We start from the raw sequence: 23,433 nt of genomic DNA, 5'->3' as shown, positions 1-23,433 counted from the left end.
GATCAGGGAAGAGAGACAAATGCTTATGTGAGACAATGTATAAATGAATAAGCACACTGGAATAATCATCTCCCTTTCAAAGCTGCAGAGCATATTAGTTGTCCAACATTGTTTCTCTAGAATTCATTGAAATTTCTCATATCTAGGAGATGTACTCCTGTGCCTTTGAGGTAAATGTCAGGCACCGAGGTAAAAATACAGACCAGTTTCACGTTTCAAATAAGAAATTATTCTGGTATGCCAAGTCCATCTTGCTAGCTGTAAGCAGAAAACATTGCCTGGTGTGCAGGCTTTACTTTCTCTACAAAGGACAAAATGAAAGACTACTAAAGTCCAGAGGGGTTCCCACAAAGCAAATAAAATTGCCCATATATAAGTCAGTGCACTCATGCATGCATCAGTCAGGTTGAAGCCTGGCTCCCAGTAGGTTCCCTCATATTAAATATACTTCAAAGTTTTTGACAAGTTAGACATGATGTTTGGAAAATAAATGCATAAAAAAACGTATTCAGTATTAAAGTTAGGATAAAGTACTGCTTCTACAGCTAATGCCAACGTTCAATCAACAAGAAATGCCAGAGAAACCATAGTCAATTAACCTGATAAAATACTTTTTCAAGCAGAACAGGTCACTATTGCAAGCAAATTTATATTTTGTTATGTGATCTGATTCAAGATCATACAAGGCTGAAGGTTTAGTTGTTTGCATATCAACATTTAGCAAAATGAGATTACAAGTCACCAATCAGTTGCACGTTGTAATGAATATGAACGCTCGCTCGGCATATGACCAAAATAACATCTGAGTGTAAGAAGGCAAAGTTACGCCTCTGGACTGTGATGCTCAATGTGACAGCAAAGGATAAAAAGAAGATTTCCTTATTTATTATTTTCAGTCATAAATGTAATCATTATAGTAACAATTAAAGTCATGAATTGGGGATCAGACCCCACTGGGTCAGGTATAACACTTCTGTGTAACAGTAGTGGGGCTGGAGAAGGGAAGGGCTGCCTGCTCCCTGCTGCTGCCAGACTGCGGTGTTTTGGAAACCTCACAATAAAGGTAGATCAGAGAGAGGGCTGTGGGCAGTACTGTCTCCTGTTGTGATGGAAAGATTTTGCCAAGCCTAAGAGGGAAATAACAGGGGAAAAAGTAATAGCCATGATGCTGCAGAGATGATACTGCAATAAAACAATAGATGAAATCACTACAGATAGTTTTTTTCTTTAAATTGTTGTGAAGCAGTTGTAGAAGGTATAAAAGAAAATGTGAATAAGCTAAGGTTTTTTTCTGCCTGAACTTTGATGGCTTTTAAAAAGGTGTGTGTGCATAATCCATGCCTTCAACCACTTAAGATTTCAAATTCTCTCTTGCGTGATAGATCAGAATTTAAAACATTGCACACACCGGCACCTTCTCTATCCACCATAGCTTTCTGTGTTACGTGCTATGTGGAAGAATGTTCAACCTATTTGAATTGCCCTTTTCAGGTCCTTCCAGTATTGGTGCCCTTTGGCTGTCCAAAATAAACGTGCAGTTATTTATTAGATTTTTTTGAGGTACTAGAGGAAAACTACAAGTATTTTATTGAAAAAGAAATGGCTTGATTAGCCAACTGACTCTAAGCAGGCACAGCTCAGTGCTCACACAGTGAATTGCTATAGCCAGACACCATAATGCACAAGAGAATGGTTCTTTGATCCTGAGATAACATTTTTTTCCATGATGTACTATCACTAATGCATAACCTTAGACTAGTATAACTTCACTCTACAATTTTCTTTCCTGCTATTTGCTACTTGTAAGTAGTGTGAACACTTTGTGTTGCATTATCACAGAATCATAGAGTCATCTAGCTTGGAAAAGACCTTCAAGATCACCAAGCTAACCATCAACCTGACCTATCAATTCCCATCCCTAAGCTGCCACATCCCTCAGTTCTACATACACACATCTCTTAAATACCTACAGGGATGGGGACTCCACCACTTCCCTGGGCAGCCTATTCCAATGCCTCACCACCCTCTCATGAAGGAATTCTTCCTAATGTCCAGTCTAAACCTCCCCTGGTGGAACTTGAGACCGTTTTCTTTGTCCTGTGATTTGTCATTGTGAGCACAGTGCTTCGCACGGAGGGTGTTAGGCCAAGCTGGGGACTGGGTGTTGCCCTAATACAAGCACTGCTGGGCTTTCTATGGAATGTGCTACAGGAACACCAGATCATCATGTGCATGTATGATTTCAATATTCTTTGTGAAGAAAACAGCATTTTTGAAACAAGCAAACAACAATAATAAACCTGTGGCCAAAGCAAGATCAAAGCCATATTTCTCAGTCCCAGCTCATTTGGGATACCTCACTGATTATATGTAATTGACCAAATCTCTATGGTCTGATACTTGAAAGTATCCAATGTGCTTAAATTTCTGTAGATGGTCCAAAAAGCACAAAATCTTTTCAACACCCCGATTTTGTAGATGGTGCAAAAGAAACAGAAAAGCAGAGATGTATCAGTGTGATATGAATACTAAAACTGACTGTATTCTTTAATGTAGCCAGAAGCACAAAATAAGCAAATTGAAAATGGATTTTCTTTCAGTTAGCTGTTATAAGAATAACTTGTTTTCAGAAAGCTCTTCCCCTTCATTTATCAGTCCACTTTTTAATCTCCTAAATTAAGTCTATAATTACTGTGGATTCAGAATCCAAAGGAGAACGATAGGAAGACTCACATTGTTTTTGTCATTCTCTTACTATAAAAGAGTAAAATTGATCAAAACAAAAATTCAGTACAAATATAGTAGATACAAAACACTTAGCTGTTTTCAGCATAATGAACAAGTGTAACAAATATAAAGCAAAAAAAGTGGTAAGGAGGAAAAATATCTCACTTTTTCGACTTTTTAAAGTTGTGTTTTTCTGACAGGAGAAATTTCATTAAGTGTTGAAGTTTTACCCTCTCTGATTTGTTGCTACTTACTGGTTTCAAACATTAATTTAATAATACTTTGCTCTTACATCAGGCCTCCAATTTATAATGTGCTTTACAGAATCAGCTCTGCTGCATTCCCTGAAGCAAGTCCATCCAAATTGATTCTCCCATTGATTTCTGAGCTTGTAAATTTGTGTGGATTGCAGCACTTCATTTGCTCCTTTGCTCCTTGTTATGATTTCTGGCTCTGTTATAGTTAATCTTCCTTCTTTCTCTACATTTTTTCTTTTTAATTCCTTTCCTTTTCTCCTTACAGATGTACTCTCTCCCTTTGTCCTGTTATCTCTTTTCTTTGCTTTTGCTTTGTTTTATTTTGTTTTTGCCTTCTGCTGCCTTCTGTCAGTCCAGGGATGTTTTCATCTCATACTTCTTTCTAATTTCTGCTTGATTTCCCCTGCTGCTCTTCTCTGTTTGTATTTGGTACAAAGCTGCAGGAGGGCATAAAACATGCACGCACTGAATTAAAGTGCTAGTATGCTCTGTTAGCACCTAGAAACTTACCTTCAGCCTTATTTATCACAGAAGAAATTGTAAATGTGATAAGTAGTTAAAGCTGGAGGCAAAAGCATGCATTTCAGTTAGACTTTTCCTTTTTAGTAGCTACAGAGTGCCACCTATTGTCTTAGAACAAAACAATGTACATTTTAGATAAGTTACCCTGAAATTACCTTTGCCTTATTTGCTGTTTTATCTATAGAACATGTTTTTACTGAATGCATTTACAGGAAGAAATTGTCATTCACATGTGAATGTGAAGTTACTTTTCTTTCACTTTTTACTCTCTCATGACCGTGTCTTCTTTTAGTCTTCAATTGCATTGCTTCATTTATGGCATTTAGCTGCACTCTGTCTGGAGACCCTTCATGTGTATTGGAAATATATTAATAAAGAAGCTCAACAGAAGGAGAAGATTTTTTCCTAATGTTGCTTCCCAAACATTCAAGATAAATTGGAGCACCTGTTCTTAGATCTCCTTAATAATTACATCAAGATGACTATAACATTCTATGCCAGGTGATATATTATCCACTCCTGTGAAGACAGGCTGAGGGAGTTGGGGTTGTTCAGCATGAAGAAGAGAAGGCTCTGGGGAGATGTCACAGCAGCCTAAAGGGGGCTTACAGGAAAGCTGGGGAGGGACTCTTTGTCAGGGAGTGAAGTGATAGGACAAGGAGGAATGGCTTTAAACTACAAGAGGGTCGGTTTAGATAAGATATAAGGAAGAAATTCTTCACTCAGAGGGTGGTAAGGCCCTGGCAGAGGTTGCCCAGAGAAGCTGTGGATGCCCCATCCCTGGAGGTGTTCAAGGCCTGGCTGGATGGGGCTTTGAGCAACCTGGTGTGGTGGGAGGTGTCCTTGCTCATGGCAGGGGTTTGGAATTATGGTCTTTAAAGTTGCTTCCAGCCCAAGCCATTCTGTGGTTCTGTTGATCCTCATCTTTAGCTTTATCATAATTAAGCTTTTATTTGAGTGTGCTTAAAGCATTGATAGATAACTCACTTCTGCGCTACTCTTTAAGAGATCATCTGCCAGTGTTGTAGTTTGTTTCGTTAAGCAGTAAAATGTCTTCCTACTTTAACTCCATAGAATGCTACAACTCTTTATTATCAGCACAAGTGTGGTTTTGTTTGTTTGTCTGTTTTTCAGACTCGGTTTGTTATGCAAGTGTGTATTATGATATATTTCAAAATTCTTATTTGTATTTATGGTATATACCTTCTATTTTTGCAGCATAGTCGTGGCTAAAGATTATTTCTATGATGATTATTTTTATGACAGCTACACCTGTGCATTCTTGAATCCACTTTTCAGATTCCACAAGATACTCAGATATGAAAGAAATACGGAGGCAAGCTAGGGCTAGTAGTTTCTATACAGCCAAATTTGAGTCATGACCAAAATTACCTCATGAGGCTAAAAAGCAGGAGCTGAAACCATTGTGTTCTAATCATGTCTTCTGACATTTCCCCATTATTGTTCGAGCTTCCTCTGAACGTAATCATCCAAGAGCAGAATGTGAAATTTGCTGTCAAAAGGCCAAAATTACAAAACAGCACTGACAGCATTTTAGGCATAAATCTGCTGACTTGATCAGAGGCAGGGATTAATAACTGGGCCAACTTTTTGTTGAGCAGCACAGCTTAGCATTCAGTAGATACCCAGTTGTATTGAGCTAGTTTTGCCCATAGCACTAGCTTTCAATTTTATGATCCAAGTTGCCTGTCGTGTAAAAATACTCATTTTCATTTTAAATGAGAACTTGTCTGATTTCTCACCAGCAGAGCATGCATATATATTTGCTTGACTTTACTACCTCTTTTTCCTCAATATCCAGGTAAATAATACTGGCAGTAGCTAGCTCTCCCAAACTATTTTTGATCTGTAGGACTCAAGGATGACAAGTGTCACCATATCTTTTTGTGGGTGAAGAAATTGAAGAGGGAAGAACAAATGACTTGCCAAATTCACTCAGCAGCACATTGTCTAACTGGGGAAGGAATCCATGCTTCCAGCTGCTTTCCTAGTTCTGTTCCAGCCCCCAGGCCACCCTTACTAATTAAAAACCTACTTAGACTTCTTAGATATGGATTACATTATGTCTAATCTGCACATAGTTAAGGAGGTGCTAAAAGTGTTGCTACAAGGCAAATCAACAGAAATGATCCAAAAGAGAAGAAGCCCCCTATTTATTTTTTGGTTGGTTCAAAAGAATATGCAAAGTCAAGACTCTCTGTCATTTTCTCACAGTTGTATTTTTTAAGGTTCTTTTTTCTGACTGTATGTTAATGTTAAGTTATAAAATGGAGGGACATACGGAGTAGGAAGAATACTTTCAAAAAGGGTTACAATCTCTTTTTAAGATACTATCAAAACTTTGCTTTATCTTTTCTTTCAAAAATACTAAGTCTAGATATCAGAAAGTTGAGATATTGCTTAAGGATCATGATCAAGCCTGGGATAATACTTGTGAATTAGCATTAGGCAAAGCTAACGAATTCCTACTGATTTTGGAATTATCTTGTAAAGATAAAGTTGCAATGTATACAGCCATAAAACTTAAATCACACCAAATAAGACTTGTCTCTTAATGCATCACTTCTTTCTCTCTTCCTTCTTTTCTTTTCTTTTTTAAAACAAAATAGAAATGAAAAAGCCATTAGTATTCTACAGAACCATTACAGAGTACACAAGAAATATGGGATCTTTTTACAGGAAGTATTCTGAAGCACAGGTCTTGAGGTCTCTTATATGCATGTTTATAATTGTCACTTTGCTAGTAACCTAGTAATTTTTATTTTTAAAAATTGAGAATTAGAAGCAGATTCTCTTTCTCTGTGAGGAATCACAGACATAAATGGATGTGAGTATTTGCAGGACTGGGCTTCAGATACACACATATTGATATTACAATGTCATTTTTTATTTATTTGTTTATTTTCTGAAAAGTAAATTGTTAGAGGGATTTGGAATTGTGTAAGTACCAGTAAACATGGTGTCTGCATGTTTATGCATTCTTGTGTGTACTTGTTTGTCCAAGGGAGAGACAAATCTGATGCATGGTACATAGAAATCGAGAACTGGAATACTTGGCACACTTTTTCTCAAGTGTACTACCTTGATTGCTTAGGAAAGTCTTCTCCTTTCTCTGGACCTGAGTTTTCCTGCCAGTAAATGCATATTATTATGCATCCTTTGGGGTATATTTTCAATTTACAGATGGAAAGTGCTATATGAGATGTAGCTGTTATTATTTATTGATTTCCATCATAATGAACAACTTTTTAAACAAGTAACACAAAACCAGATATACCTCAGTCTGGGGCAGTGATAAAGCTGCTATGTGATTTTACAATTGCAAGTTCCTAATAATGTCAAACCAGAGTTTTTTGAAAGATTCTTCTCTATTAGATTGATCATGCAAATGTTATTTGCTTCAGATCTGCCAGGATTAAAACCTCTTGTCATTGCTTTGTCTAGGTCTTTTATTTTTTAATTGGTTCATGTATAACTTTTAAGAAAAAAAAGGTACCATATGAAGTTTGATTGCACTTGTATATGCAGTATTGCTATAAATGAGATTATAGAGGATCTTCAGAGTTTTGTCTGTTAATTAATCTATTATTTAATTTAGTGAGGATAACTCCAGTGAACTGGAATTAATAGAGATGTTTGAATTCAGCCATGAGGAAAAAAAATGGTCGCTGCTTAGTTGTTATTCTCCAATTAACAGATTTATATCATTTATTAAATGGCTTAGTTAGGCAGTAGCAAGCCATTGTCTCTTAAGCAAAATATAGTATGCTGAAGATGACTTGAGATGTGTACACACTAAATCTTTGAATGGATAAACATTATCATTTTGTTTCTGTACAGAGAGCCTCGAAAAATCATCCTGCACAAGGGCTCCACAGGACTTGGTTTTAACATTGTGGGAGGAGAAGATGGGGAAGGCATTTTCGTGTCTTTCATCCTAGCAGGCGGGCCTGCTGATCTCAGTGGAGAACTGCAGAGAGGAGATCAAATTTTGTCTGTAAGTATTTGTGTTGGGCTTTGCTGACAGATTGCTTAATCTTGTTCTTTGTCTGTACTGCAAGACACACAAAGAAGGCTTCATAAAGCCTTTTTGGTTTCTATTGTGTGAAATCCAAGCTGGAAACAGTTCATCACTGAGTATTTTGTTTATTTACTCTTGCTTTTTATACCATTTGTTCAGGGTGTTAGCTGCAATGAGACTTAGCTCTGCTTAATATTACCTACAGTATGGCAACACCACAGTGAGGACCTCAGCATTCCTTAGTTTAGCCCATCATCCAGTTCCATTTTGCCCAAAATGCACTGCATAGTCAGAAGATATTTCCTAATTTTAGCTTTTCTTTGAGGGGAAATAGTAGGATGAAATCATCCAGGCTGGGGGTGCCATCTAGTGTGCAGTAAACTGCTTAGCAACTGCCCCAATACAATGAGGTGATTAACTAGGTTATGTTAATTATCTCTGTGCCTCTAATGAATTTGATGATCACTCTGAAATTTATTTTCAAATTTTATAGGATAAGAGGCTTTGTAGACTGAGGTTATATTTTGCATATTTAGTCTCAAAAACATCTATGAAATTTTTCTTTCATGTATGTGTTGATAGTATGCAGTTCAAAAACAGCATTTAGGCTCTGTCTTAGGCTCTGTCAAGTAATTGAACATCTGACTGAAACAATCTGAACATAAAGGATTCTGAAGGGCAATAAAAGCCTTGAGAGTGTAGTTAAGTATCCATTCACATTATTCTGCTTTACAGAAAAACAAACAAACAACAACAACAACAAAAAACAACACCAAGAACAAAACCAAAATCAAAACATTATACAAATTGATACACTTGGGCCTGTTTCATGTAAAGTACATAAATAGCTTTAACGCAAAGAACTGAAGCCCAGGAATTACTCATCCCACATGAGTGACCAGCCCATGAAGCTGCAGTGTCACACTCGTTCCCACTGTCGTGCTTTCTGTCCCTGACATCTTTGTATCCGGGGCTGCACTTGGGTTAGTGGCAGGGGAAGAAGATGGCTGTGGACTGGATGGTTTGTGGTATGGTTATGTGGCAGGTTCCTGGTCAATGTGTGACTCCCTTCAAGGGAGAGCTGGAACTGCTTTTCCTACATTGCTTAGGCATGTCTTGACCTCTGGTGTGTTCTATGACTAGTGAGTTTAACTTCTGCATGTTGAAGTTTATGTGTGAAAAAATAACAAAGTAAAAAGCTGCTCCTTTGTAATATATAGAAAATCTGGTGAGCTAACACTGGAGGGATACAGTAACCTGAAATTTTGGGTTCCGTTGTGGTTTAACCCAGCAGGCAGCTCAGCACCACACAGCCATTCACTCACTCCCACCGTGCCCTGGGTGGGATGGGGAAGAGAATCAGAAGAAAAAAAGTAAAAACTTACGGGTTGATGTAGAAAGAGTTTAATAGGATAGAAACAGAAGGGAAAATAATAAGAAGAATGACAATAAAAAAATGCATGTATATAAAAATGGTACACAATGTAATTGCTCACCACCCACTGACCAATGCCCAGCCAGTCCCTGAGCAGTGGTTCCCCCTGCCCATGACCAAAACCCAAGTTTAATTTTTCAGATTGACACCATATGGTATGGGAAATCCTTTTGGCCAGTCTGGGTCAGCTCCTGGCTGTGTCCCCTCCCAGCTCCTTGTGCACCCCCAGATACCTCACTGTTAGGGCAGCAACAGGAGATGAAAGTCCTTGGCTCTGTGCAAGCACTGCTCTGCGACAGCTAAACATAGGTGCATTATTAGCATTATTTTTCTCTCAAATCCAAAACATGGTGCATACCAGCCACTATGAAAAAATTAACTGTAAACTAGACGAAAGCAGGACAGGATCATAACACTATCTTTTATCTTGATCTGCTCCTTGCAAATAGTTAAAGAGAAAGGACAAGTAGAAGACGTTTATGTGCCTTGAAGAGATCCCTAAATAAGTTCATAGGGAACTGCAAGAAAACCACAATAGAATCTTACAATGTTATCAGCATGGAGAGATAAGGAAAGCAAATGCCTGTGCCAACAAGAATACAGACAAGGAACCTGAGGAATAGAAATGGACGCTTATTTCATTTATTTTTCTTTGGCTAGATGCAGCACAAGAAGGCCGAATAAAAGAGCACTATGAGATTGGAGCCTTCACAGTACATTGTATTCAGAAATCCAGCAGCTCACATACAACTTTAAAAGTCCATTTTGTTTTATTTTTCAGTAGGCATATATTTAGCACTGTGGGATACTGCCAAAGTTGAATTTTTAATTCCACTTTTTGTCTATTTCACAGCAATGTTTTCATAAGTTCTAATTAAACTTACCAGTGTCACTGCAGCATTTACTTGTCATGCAAGAGTAGTTTGTTTGTTCATTGAAGAGAGGGATGGAAATTATTACTAAATTAGACTGCATATATTTCCCCAGGCAATCACTAAGTCAGGCACTGCTGACTTATTAAGTCACAAATAACTATTATGAATCCACTTTTCCCTTGCTCAAACAAAACAAATGTCATGCACGGGCTAATTTTAGAGCTGATTAATCTTAGACCATTGTCTGGTGAAGGGTCCTAGACACCTTAATTTTATCAAGCTGCACAGAATAGGCCTGTTTCTCTCTGTCTATTCTTACGTGTCTCATCCCTCAGAAACACTTCCTTACTGTTTCCCTACTTGTTTCCCTACAGTTTACCCACTTGTTTCTCAAAACATGATAGATCTGGTTTACCAAGAACCAATAATGCACACCAAGCTAGTATATCAAATTAACTTGGCGTTTGTTAAATTTCTTCCAGACAGGAAGCGGCATAAGTGATTTAAACTTTGGAGACCTGGAATGAATTCCTGATTTTTCTGTTGTTTTTCCGTGACCTTGGTCAAGGTGCTTTAGTTTTCAAAGCCACCTTCTCCAATGTAGAAGAGGAGAATCACAGCACTTTCATAATTCGTGCTTGTGCTGTAAATATGGCAAAATGTTGACTAGTTGAGAGCTGTGTATACTCACCTTCAGGTGGGTACCTGTAAATATACCTTAAATAGACTGCAAATCCATGAGTTAGTCCCCACAAAGCTAGAAATATGCACTGCCTTTGGGTGATTCACTGGATGCATATGTAGTCCCAGAGTCAGCCTGTAAAGCCTGACGTCCCATAACTTTTCTGCCTCATTTTCTGCCTTCTCACTGTTACGTGACAGAGAGGTGCTGTTATGTGACAGAGTCCAAACATCCTCCAAGGGGCGCTATGATATATTATGGGCAAGGAGTGAAATTTGAGTTTATTTTTATTAAACGCCACCAGGTGGCATCACAGGATCAATAATGACAGAAATCTGACCTAAAACCTTAGGAAAAACAGTGATAGCCATATTCTTATTTTTTCAGTTAATTGACTGGAAATGTTTAAAACTTATCTCAGGAAGCAGGCTGATATTCCAAATGCTTCTGTGCAAAGAGACAAAATGAGTCATATCTGAACCTTGAATGCAAATTGAAGAATAATGGAAAATGTTCTCTTTCAAATGGCAAACATTTCAAATAGCAAAAAGTGATTTATAAAGTTACATTTATGAAAAACTGTTTTTCCCCTCTAAAAAGTGGTGTTTTAAACGCTGGTTTCTTCTTGCTATACTTCATTATAGTCTTGTGAGTTCTTACCAAACTAATCATTTTCTTTTTGACTTCCAAATGTCTCTAAAAATGTGGTAATGCGTACATCAGCAAGGTTCACCAGTATGACAGAGTATGTCCCTCCCACTAGGGTTGTCCTGATATTAAATAAAATATAAATGTTACCAAATAGCATCTTGAATACTAATTGGGATAAAGAACTGATTTGCCAGGTTCTGCCTACACACAGATTAGCTTTTCAATCAGAAGTGTACAACACAAACAGAACAGCTGAAAATACCAATGGAAGTATTTCCATTTTATAGCAGTGGAAATGGGATGCCATTATGTTAACTGATTAAATTAAGGCAGGAAGTCTGGGCCAAGACAAAGTTTATATACTGCTTGAACTCTGATCTAATTCCAAGTTCTCCATCTGTTAGGAAAATGAGGTCTCTAGTACAAATAAAAAGTATTTTTCCTTGATGCCACTCTTGCAATTTGAAATTCTAATTCCAACACTGAAGGATATTTTGCCTATTAAAATAGAAATGGTAACCCAGTGTTGTTTAGTGAAAATCAGTTTGATGAGCACAAATGATTTCGAAGAGCCATAAACATGATGGCCACACCTTGTACGTGTATCCTAACTGACAGAAAACAGTGCAAATCTTAAAATTTTAGAGAAAAGGCACACACATTGTAAGTTTTGAATACATTTTAAGTTTTAGGGGAAATACTGGGAGGGATAGGGGGAGAAATAAAGTTCTATTAATACATATATATATTTATTAACAAAACGATTTTCCTTTACAATCTCATATCTAATTACCATAAAACAAAACTACTTGATTTAGATGTCTTATCTTGTGTTCTTCCAAAGCACTTTCAGTACCAGTTTTGCAAAACTCTCTGTATGTACATCTACAGAGCAGAGAGTTAGTTTACCCACGCAAATTCAGAAGCAGAATTAAGATTTACTATTTCAAGTCTTGACACACAATTTACACACAATTAATTAGAGCACATTGCTCCTTGAATTTCTTTTCTCACATTTTTTCAAACACTTATATGATTTTTCTACCAGACTACATCAAGTTAAGTATGTGTGTAAATGAAGGTAGCCATAGGGAAGTAACAAGTGTTAACTATTGAAATGATTGAATTTTATGTCGTTGGGCAAGACTAAATTTCAGATTAAGATACTTAAAGATAGACATACTTTCTGGGTGTGTATTTCCCATTAAAATCAATAAAGACTAGAGATTGATTCGCCTGGCCAACTATGAGGTGTCTAGAGCAGGTTGAACTGCTCTGTAGTCCTTATTGCCTGTATTGATCAGATATCCATTGACTGTAAGCTCAAACACTTATCCTGTGTATGCATGTCTATATTTAGGCATCTTAAACTGAATTTCACATTTCATGTGTTTGCCTTTACAATATATGTTTGATTTTTCACCTAATACTGTGTTTGATTCATCACAAAGAAACGCAAAATGTGTGCCATATAAACAGTATCAGTTTTATTTTATTCTCCTACATAAATTCTTTAGTACTTTGTGTCTCACAGTGGCAGGATTAAGTGTGGCTGCTATCCTGAAAGTAGTCAGGAGAAAGAAGAGACTGCTTGCTATGGAGCAAGACTGCTGCTCCCAAGCAACACATCCTGCCAGTTACATTAAGGAGATAAAACATGTTTTCTGTAGAGTAATTGCTGAATAAGGGTGGAAAAAAGAGTAGAAAAAGAACAGGCTGCACTGTGAAGATGCAGGTAGAACTCTCCTAATGCTTCCATTTTCACTGGTATCTCACCTGAAGCAGATGAACTAAATCAGACAAATTCTGTGTGATTTTCATCTTGATCTAGCATAGTATTCATCATGAAGTATTCATACATGGGGAAAGATGGTATCTGTTATCCCCTGCTACTTCCTGAGAATCAAATAGCTACATACCGGGAAAAGGGCTACCAGAGATATTCTGCAGGGATTTCTGTAACCTTCTCATCTGGTTGATGGTATTATATATAGTTAGTTTGCAAAACTGGTATTTCAGCATCTCAATTCTGTATTGCCTTTGGTTTTTTATACAAGGTTTTTCCTTGTAGAGGGAAAGTCATCTCTTATATTGATCAGATTTTATCTTCTGTCTGTGCATTGTCCTGCTGTCATTTTATGTGAGAGGTTTGCTTTTCCTTATGAGCTTCTACTTAGTTCCTCCCAAAAAATTCCTACCCACCTTCTCACACACATCTGTAGCAAAAATAAAATACACTTAAAAAAAAATAATGTTCTGCAATTTCTACTCCAAAGTATATGCATATAGAGCAGGATAGACCATTAGAACTCTGTACCTGTTTATAGCAATATTTATGCTCCATTTTGCTGCAGTTGGAATTGACCTTCCGATTGACTTCCCTTAGTTTGGTGCAGAGAAGCTTTCAGTTTTCTAATTCAAAATGGCTTTTTGCTCATGGTAAAAGCAGTAAAACTACTTATGGCAAAGAGTGCATTGTGTTACCTAGTTACAAACTAAAAAAAAAAAAGTCAAATACTATTTAGTTTTGCTTCTCAGGTTTTTTTTTTTTTCAAAATTGCAACTGGCTTGGAAAATGTTTGAATCATCTCCACTCGGCCCAATCCCAAAACAGGCTTTATGATGGAGATTGCTATGGGGCACAGAATCCTTTCTCCATGGAGCATCAGTCACTCTTGTGTAATAGTGCTAGGATTATGAGAGGTACTCCCTTTGCCATATAGCACTTGCCTGCAGAGGCACTGACCATATCCTTAGGGTGCTTACTTTCCTGTGGTGTTGAAGATGATGTAAAGTTTTTGATGAAAAGTTTTTAGAAAGTTATGAAATTTGAGGATGATTCAGAAATGGTAGTAGGTCTCTAAGAATCCTCCACCTATTTATGTTTACGTGAAGTCATCCAGGTGCACAGCATCCCAACCTTGTAAATGATCTCAAATTCACCTTTTACAATGTGTTTATTATCTTCAGATATATGTCCAGTATTTGCTGTCATCATGATAAATCAAAAACATTTCACATGACAACACTGAATCACCATTACAAAATTTCTGTACAAGAGGAGATTTTTAGAGGTACAGAAGGCAACTGGACACCTAATAAACAAAAGCTGGGTGCTACTGCAAATCTGTGCTTTTGAAAATCCTCTCTTTTATATATTTAAAGAGGTGGCATCATCATCATCATCATCATCAATTAACAAAATGCCTTGGAGTTTAATTTCCATGTCAGGAAAAATCTAGCATTCTCCCTGACCATGAAAATTGACTTCAATGAAGTATGAGCTGTGTCTATGTAAAAAACATCTGCAAATACTTACCCTTGGATAAGAAAACTGGTAAAAGACTGTTTTTTAGTGCTATTGATAAATACATATGATCTGATGACCGGCTAAGTTGAACTTAGACATATTCAACCTCAAAACATGATGCGCTTGTTTTGTAGTCAGGGTAACTGGATTATATTGCCATAGAAGCTAGTAGACTTGTCACTTTGGGACTTCAAAATAAAATAGATGGCTTTCTCAAATACAATCTTAATGGAGCTTCTAGGGAAAAATTTACCACCTGTATGCTAGACTAGTATGTGCATTAGGTGACTGTAGAGCTACCTTTTGTCTTTTATTAATCTAGAAATGTGTCTTCCTGATGGATTTCTCTTTTTTTTTCTCTCTCCCTTCTGTTTCCTTTCTCCCTTTCCTTCCCTCCCACTACTTTTCTGTAATATATAGTTTATATTGCAATTTCCTTGATGCAGTAACTGCTTACTTAAGTCTTTGATATTGCCAAGCACATGATTAGAACCTGATAAATACTATTAACAATTCTCATGAATAAGATATATCTCTTTTTGCCAGGCTGTGTTAGCTATCAGACCTGTCAGTTGTGTCATGCAAAGCTAGCAAATTGGCCTAGACCAGAGCCCATGTATTTTTGCTGTGATGAAATCATCAGTTGCCTCTAAAACATTCATTTTGTAATTGCCTCAATGAGTAGGAATGATCTGATGCCAGACTGCTTGCTCTTCAGCTCCTAATTGTTTAAGGAGGAGTTCACATTCACTTCAAGGATTCTAAATTAGAAAAATTTGTTTCAAGATTGTCAAACAGAATTATATCACATCTGATATATTGAGGATGTGGGGTGAGCTTTATAGCCTTCTGTGTAGCCTTAATGTCACTTTCACAATGAAGGGAAAATAAAAATAGAAATTTGAAAGCCAAAACTATTACTGCTGGACAAAATGGCTACATCCCTGAGTGTTATTCTTTCAGAGATTTTTCCCCAGACTGGACTTGTGCTTAAACAAACTAGACTCCAGGCATCATCCTGCTCTATTGCCCTGTAGGTTCCGTGTTCCTGAGCGATTTAAAAAATGATCCTATGACATGAGATGCATAATAATAGAAATTGGCCATCAATTAAGTATTAAGTAGGATATTTGAGGGATATCTGCAGTAATTTCTTGGAGAAGATTCTGGGGATCCTTTAAAAAAAAAAAAAAAAAGTCTTTTTGCTGAAGAAGCAAGCCACTGTTAAAAACAAAACAAAACAAAAAAGCCAGAACTACAGAATACAAGAGCCACTTCCTTTCCATTGTTTTTTAAAAATATACTCTATATTTGAGACTACAGCTCATCATCTATTCAAAGAGTCTGTGTCACATAATCCTACTCTGTAGAGCCACAAATAACTATGAACATTGTGATTCAGGCAGTTTTAATATTAAAAAAAAAAAAAAGTCTGAACTTAACAACTGAGCACTGAACAATTCATTTAGAGCTGAACACTTCACCTACAGCCAAATATTCCAGTTAGACAAGCTACCACTGAACCATTCAAACATTGCCTCATGGTCACTGGCTTGAATTCAGTATAGATTTGTTGTGACACAAGACACAAGATGTTATCCCGCAGCTCAGAGGCCATGTTACCATAGTCTGTGAACATGGAAATATGGAAAGCCTGTCAAGCAGAGAACAGGGCAAGGATTTCAGTTTTTAAATTTGCCACTAACTCACTGCTTGGAGTTCAACAAGTTACCAATGCCCTACTGTCTCTAAGCAGCCTCTAATATTGATTTAATTTTTTATTCCAGTACCTGAGTAACTTTTACATATCGGCTTCAGCTGGAATGATCATTCTTATCATCTTCGAGTTACAAGACACTTAGTAAAATGGAAACCTTTACTTCACTTCAAAAGCAGAAGAATTGCAATAATTAGTTCCATTTATATCATTGTTTGAAATTCAAATGAGAAACAAGCACACTACAACATTATGAGAAAAACTAATCAAGGGTAATTTAGCTATATGCATATTTTGGTAGGAAAAATTCCTTTTAGGACTGTGTGGAAACCAAGATCTATGCTATAACTGCTACCAGCAGGGGAATGCCTATGTGACCCAGGATGAGAGTAGGAGACAGAAATCCAACTGCTGAAAACAGAATTAGGGAGAAATAGGATTAATTCAGAAAGTCAAGAAAATGAATGAAAGTAGCAGTCATGTAAAGTTAAAGCTGTAGGAGGGAGGAGGGACGATCTGGTATTTTATCAGTTTGGAGTAGGAAGATAGTACTAACTGTAAAGGAGAGTGAATATATGAAGACAGACTTCGGTGAGGAGATCCATGAAATTACGTGGTGGTATTTGAGTGACCAGGAGGAAGGAGGGAAAGTAAATAAAACAGCTACTAGGTTTAAATTTAAGATGTGGTGATGAGCGTTTTAACTTAAATGAATATTCCTAATTATTAAGACTGATATCTTGTATATAAAATAAATGGAAAATATGTATATTTATTTAAAAATTAGTTAATAAGTAGTGGTCTGCACTATTAGCCAGCATGGTATACATATATGAAATTTTTCACCATTAACAACAGTTATATGAATACGAAAAGGCTACGTGTGTGTCTCTGATTAGACTTTACCATTTAGCAATGAGATAAAATATCATTGATCAACTTGTAGTTGCAGGATCACATTGGCCCAAGTCAGTAATGGAACTAGCTGGTAGCTATTTAGTGACCCGAGTGAAGTAAGTTTAATGTTCTTTCAGGCTCCTATAAGTCTACATGTCCTTTTCCAAAGCCATGATTTATTTCAAACCCAGTTTAAACAGGTTTTAAGGAATTCTAATGGAAGTGAGAGGAAATGGCTCTTAAACTATCACTGTAGTGAATGAATTCAGTGCAATTACTTTGATTTCAAAGTTTGCCAATCTGGCATCATTCACAAAGACCACAATTACATGGAAAGCACTTCTTCTATAAGGAAAAATTCTGTTTCATTTAAATTACAAATTTAAATTTTACAGTTTGGGTTAAAATACAAGTCTTTGACTATGGTTATAGACATAACAGGTATTATTTGGAAAGATTTATGTGATCTGGTGAATCATAAAGCTGGTTGGTTCCTATGGTAAAAGGCACTGTATGTAAGACACCACTTCAGTAACAGGATGTTTATTCCTGCTTTAAAGATGTAGTGCGGTGATACCTCTTTCAGCAGGTTTATCTCTTGCCTTAAACTTCCTGGCAGGAAAAGGCATACTAAGTGATACAGCTTGTACCCCCACAGTGTTTCTTGTTCTCCAGACAGAGAAGAATTTGCCTCTAGAATGCCCAGCTCATCAGAGCATAAAGACCAGCATACTAGAGGCAGAAGTCATAATTATAAGGTAGAAAGACAAGAATTGACAAGGTCACTGAAAGTGCTGGCCCATAAAAAGAGAGCAGGAGAACATGGTATTGTGTTTTCAGTGGAGTCAACGATAAGGTAACCACCGTCATAGCATGTCCAAGCTAAGCAGTTTTAACTGATAGGAATAAAATAAAGGCATGGAAAAAGAAGCAAGAAAAGTGAGAGTGCATCTGAATATTTAAAACAAGGTAGGCTAGACAGCGAAAACTCTTTTCCCCATGTTCATTTCTCCGTTCTTTCTATTTCTAAGCGTTTTCTTGTCGAGCAAAGCAAGAGCTGGGCTGTGCCAGTGGCCGGGAGCTGTCCTTGGTGCTGAGCACGCCTCAGCCTCCAGCTGGAGGCTTCGTGTAGCGAGGAGGTGACAGGTCGCTGCTCAGTGAAGGGCTGTATTTTGGCAATATGCATGAGTTTCTTTGAATTCTTGTAATTTTTGCTGGATTATATCTGTTGTCTGAGTGCTGTGGGACATTGCATAGCAAGATTATGCCACCTCCTCATGAGGAAAGCCTTCCCCAGACGTGTTCAGAGCAGGTCACCCCTAATGTGTGTTTTTTACAGTGTTCCCCATCTTGCTGGAAGACCGTGCTTCCATCACCTAAGGGGTGATGCTGTGTATTCCATTTCCAATGACTAGTCAGGACTGCTGGAGAACATGGCTCAGCTTTCCTCTCATCTTTTGTTAATGACCTTGAGAATGCCTAAGTCGATATGCAAAGTTAAGGCAGGTGAATAAGGTTCTTTGTATTACCTCTTAATGCAGTCACTGGGAATTCTGGCTGTAAGAGTTGTTCTTAGTCAGACTTCTGTTTACTTTTTCAGATGACAAAAACTCTTATTTTATCAGTTAAAAAATAAAAGAATTCAACCACAACTCGAAAAAAAAAAAAATCTTCTGTATTATTCCATGGTAAAAAGGTGCTTTTCTTTGCTATTTACCTTACTCTATAAAAGCAGGCACAATGTTACTGACAGTTCAAAGCAGAAGTGAAAAGAACTCCTTTATGTTTTCCTCACTAGAGAAGGGGTGTGTTTTTCCTTTCCTTTCCAACTCATCAAAAGATGCTAGGCGTTCATTTAATCACTGTACAAAGATGAAATAAGGTAGTTTAAGTAAGTAAATGTCAATAAAAACAGATATTCTGCTGGACTTTGCTGTAGTTGAATGACCTACATGTGGGTCATGCTCAAGTTAACATAACAGGAGAAGACAGCCAGATTTGAGTAAGTCGTAAAATGACACTGTTCAGAATTAAACCATTTTGTGCTAATATGGGCTACTCAGATATTTTAAGGGAATATAGCCAGTTTTAGAAGAATGTAATCTATACAAGAAATATATGCACTCTTTCATTTAGAATATGATTTAGCATTTAATGAAGTAAATAGTGCTTTTGTCTGAGTCAATGAATTCAAAGACAATTACTGTGATTCCTATGAACTATAGTTGCATTTTTTTTTCTCCAGATCAGTTTAATTTCGTCTGTAGTTTTAAACTATAATATTTCATCACAGAATTTCTTTTTGTTTGTAAGCATTTTAACCACTTTTTGTCACAGCATACAGGAGAGACAGACATCTGTATAAGCTGGAGGCTCTTCTTATTTCCATTATGTCAAATTCATTTAGGCGTTAGGCACTGGAAATTGTGCAGTCAAATTCATTCCAAGCTAGGGCATCAGGATTGTGCAGTCAAGCTCAGAACAACAAAGTGCTACTTTGCTTATTGTATAATGCTTCTTAAAGGAAGCTAGCCCATTTAATAGAGAAAAAATAAGACCTTTGAATATGCATTAAACTTTCCTACACACACTTGAAATTTTTATGGTAGTTTTGTTTTATTTACTGATTATTCTTGACAAAAACAACATTAAATTAATTGAAAGCAGCAATTGAAATATATTTTTGAAATTGAAATTAAATCATTTCAAACAAACATATCACCATACTCAATTGTTATAATTAAGATACTGCTTTGGAGGAAGAGGCAAAACAGAATATTTATTTTACCCTACTGAAAACTCTTGTTCGTTTTGGCCTGAGGGTAAGAATTTGATTAAAATGTGTAAATTAATGGCATCATTCATCCAGATGTAATGTTTTTACATGAATATGCTCTTTTTCAATTAGAAGTTCTGGGACTTGATTAAGTTTGTTTTTAAATATTGGGAAATGATACTTTTCAGGGCAGAAACTGAGTTAGCATTTACTCTTCTCATTCTCTAGCAAGTCCGACTAGGTGATAGGAAAGTCCTTTCTAACTTTAACATCTATTATTCTGTAGGAAGAACCTGTCACAGGCATTATTGAACTATACAACATGTAAACAGACTTACACCTGTCTATTTGGCAAAAAAAAATGTTTGATTTTATTCTGCAGCTATGCACCTACAAGAGGGAAATCAATGTTTTGGCAATGCAGTGTAGTTAGGTCACTTACCTGCTCAACATATATTTTTTATATTTTTTTAATATATTTTTATCCTTAATGCTTTGTTGGGTTTTTAGTTATTAGGTCAACTATAGATAGGACTATTGTTCTGCAGAGGAAAGCAATAAGTATGTGCTTTGTTTCTCTTTCCTACATTCTTTCCTTTTATCTGCAGAGATATTACTATGATTTATTAATGCTTTTTAATGCTTGCTGTTCTGTTAATACAACTTTTATAGATCACCACGTTGTTTTCATATTTTGATTAAGAGAAGCTTGTGTTCTGAAGTCTACTGTCTTCAAGTTTAAGCCTAAATAAACTGATTTCTAATTTCTTTTTTTCACCTTGTAAAACTGACTGGGTGACATTATCCATATGCTTCTCCCCAGGTCAAGCACTTGAGAATTCAGGAATGTTTCTTTAAGTTTTTCTTCATTCAGTTCATCCTATTGCTTCTTTCTCAGGAGCCTCTCAAGGACTCCAGATACTGAGGAAAAAAGAAAACAAAACCAAACCAAAACAAAACAAGAATAAAAAAGGAGATAAAGGCCAAGCTTTGAAGGAAAGGTGACCTGGTTTCAAAATTGTCTTCTTCAGAAACACTGAATCCAGGCTGAGTTTCCTTTATGGCATGGTATAGGCACTGTGCTGCCTATATGACAGAATTCTCTTCAGGCCTCCAGAGACACCAAAGCTGTGACTAAAGCCCTGAGTTAATGAATAGTGCTGGCAGGCCTTCGCGCAGTATTAAGGATCATAGCATCATCACTGAGTAAATGTAGGGCACAAAACCCCTTGCTTCCACAGCAGTAGTCTAAATCACATCTCTTTCTGGGAAGTTTGTATTCTCCACGGTGGTTTTAAACTAAGTCCTAATTGACACTGTATTCATCTTTAGGTATTATCAGTATCATGTATTACAATATATTAGATTTTGTGATACTAAGAACTCTGATTCTTTTTCCTTTTTTCTTTTCTTTTCTTTTTTTTTTTTTTTTAGAATGCACTTAACTATTGCCATTTATGATACTATATTCCTAGACTAAATGTCAGCAAGTTTTTTGCAGGTGTCTTATGTTAGTCTTGCCTTCCACCGAACTTGAGGTTCACCTATAGAACTGTGATAAAAGTATTTGAACCTTTGGCTCATTTTTGTTTTGTTTTGTTTTGTTTTGGAAGCTTCCACAAGGCATTTCTGCAGCCGTTGCTTTCAAACCAGAAGACAGAACAACTGAGAACTCTTGTGTTAGACATATTAGGAAGTCTTTAATCTTACATTTGCTCAGAATTTCTTTTCAGGTCCATTAGTCCATTACTTGTAAGTAAAGATTTTCACTTCCCTGTACACAATCTAGATACAAATTGTAAAAAACAATACGAATTTTGCATACTTGAGAAAAATTTAGAAAATAAAAGATTGTATATATCAGCATATAGTGCTTTCAAATATATAAGTCAAACACACTAATATATGGCAATACCAGAATACTGAGTAACTGACACAGCTTCAGATTGTCTGTATGAATGTTAACAACATGGAGACCTATGCATACCTATTCTCACAAAGTAGTTCTGGCACAGGTATTTGCTTTGAACATTTATTTAGGTATGGTGGTCTTCCAGCCTACACTTCTACTACAAGGTCTCTACCTTGCAATAGGTACTTTGGTGCTCCTTAAAATGTCTCATCCCTGTATATACGCTCTCATCCTCTCTCCTGTCTGCTGAGATCCCTTTGGTACTCTGCTGCCTTGTATGTCCTTCCTGTGCAGCCCTAAAGGGTCTGAGATACCTGCATGGATGAAGCAGGCATTACCAGCATGGTGGTGGTATTCATACTCTCCACTGTGGAATGCACATATGGACAAAGTAACTCAAAAATTCATTTATTTTTCTGTGAGGTAACTTAAAATTCCTGTGAACTGTAGTTGAGAGATTGCAACAAATCATGTTTCTCTAAAATTCTACATCTTCTATAGTTTTGAATGTTATTGTAATAATAGACAGTTAAAATTCAAATCAATTTTTATTTTTATAAATGAGGAGAGGTCATTAGGTCATTTTTGTGAATATAATAGGGAGAAATATTAAACAATCATTGAAAGGAGGGGAGGAAAATAATAACTGCTTAGGAAAAAATTTGTTGGTTTTTTTTTTTTTCTTTCATTGTTGTAAAGGAAAAAAGAGTGGAGAAATGTATTTGCAGACAGGTCTAACTAGCAAAATGTTGAGTCTTATGGAATCACATTTTCCAAATGAAACCTCAGCTAGACAGTTATGTTTGTGTGTACCATTAATGGTTCTATTGCACAGAGCATTTTTCTGGATCAGAAACTATGGGATCTCCTGGGTTTTGAGTTATTGCTATCACAAATTAGCTGCATATGTTCTCAACTCCTTCACTGCCATGTGCAAGATAGGGGGATATTTCTAGGCAATAGGAGGAGTGTGTGAAAAGAGAATGGTAGATGGAGTTTCTGTTCTGGCAGTCCTCCAACCAGTGTTTTTTTGTTAGAGATGCTCCATATATCTCCATGTTCACCTGAAGGTATAGACTGGGCTTGCTAGGTCTGGTAGTTTCCTTGCCTGCAGTATTCTGCAGTGACCTTCCAGCACAGCAGAAAATGTAACCTTTAAATCTTATTATTTAAAAGAAATTGATTGATGAAGAGGCCGCCAAAAATAAACTCAGTAGAGCAGGAAGCTCCCTAAAGCAGAGGCCAGATAACAGGGATGGATAAGCATTAAAAACAAACAAACAAACAAAAAGTTTGCAGTGTAAGTGCCGATCTTCATGGGCAGTGTTAGGTAACATCCTCTCAGCCTTTCTGAGTTTGTACCTTCACTTCTGCATCTGGATAACCTGATCTTTACATCCATCAGATATTTAAACAAACAAGCAAACAAAAAAAAAAACAACAAAAAACAAAAAAAAAAAACCCTCTGTCTTTCTGTCTAATGTTAAACTACTCAGATCTGTTGTTGTTTGCATTCCCTCTGCAGGTGAATGGTATTGATCTTCGAGGTGCTACCCACGAGCAGGCTGCAGCGGCGCTAAAAGGAGCAGGGCAGACGGTAACAATCATAGCACAATACCAGCCGGAGGGT

The 23,433-nt window shown here is 36.8% G+C and overlaps 1 protein-coding gene across 37 annotated transcripts in view; it reads left to right on the top strand.

Annotated features, from left to right (window-relative positions):
* The window catches only part of DLG2 (discs large MAGUK scaffold protein 2), a 1,042,459-nt gene that overhangs the window by 801,988 nt on the left and 217,038 nt on the right, over positions 1–23,433 (top strand). For all 37 annotated transcript variants that reach the window (XM_080581564.1, XM_080581542.1, XM_080581576.1 and 34 more), the window contains 2 exons: positions 7,368–7,524; positions 23,329–23,431. In XM_080581564.1, coding sequence (XP_080437690.1) covers positions 7,368–7,524; positions 23,329–23,431 — 260 coding nt within the window. The remainder of the gene's footprint in view (positions 1–7,367; positions 7,525–23,328; positions 23,432–23,433) is intronic.

The sequence above is a fragment of the Anser brachyrhynchus genome, assembly GCF_964034855.1.
Source record: "Anser brachyrhynchus genome assembly, chromosome: 1".
NCBI lineage: Eukaryota > Metazoa > Chordata > Aves > Anseriformes > Anatidae > Anser > Anser brachyrhynchus.
The sequence above is the reverse complement of the archived record's forward strand: the minus strand, read 5'-3'. Positions and strand labels throughout refer to the sequence as shown.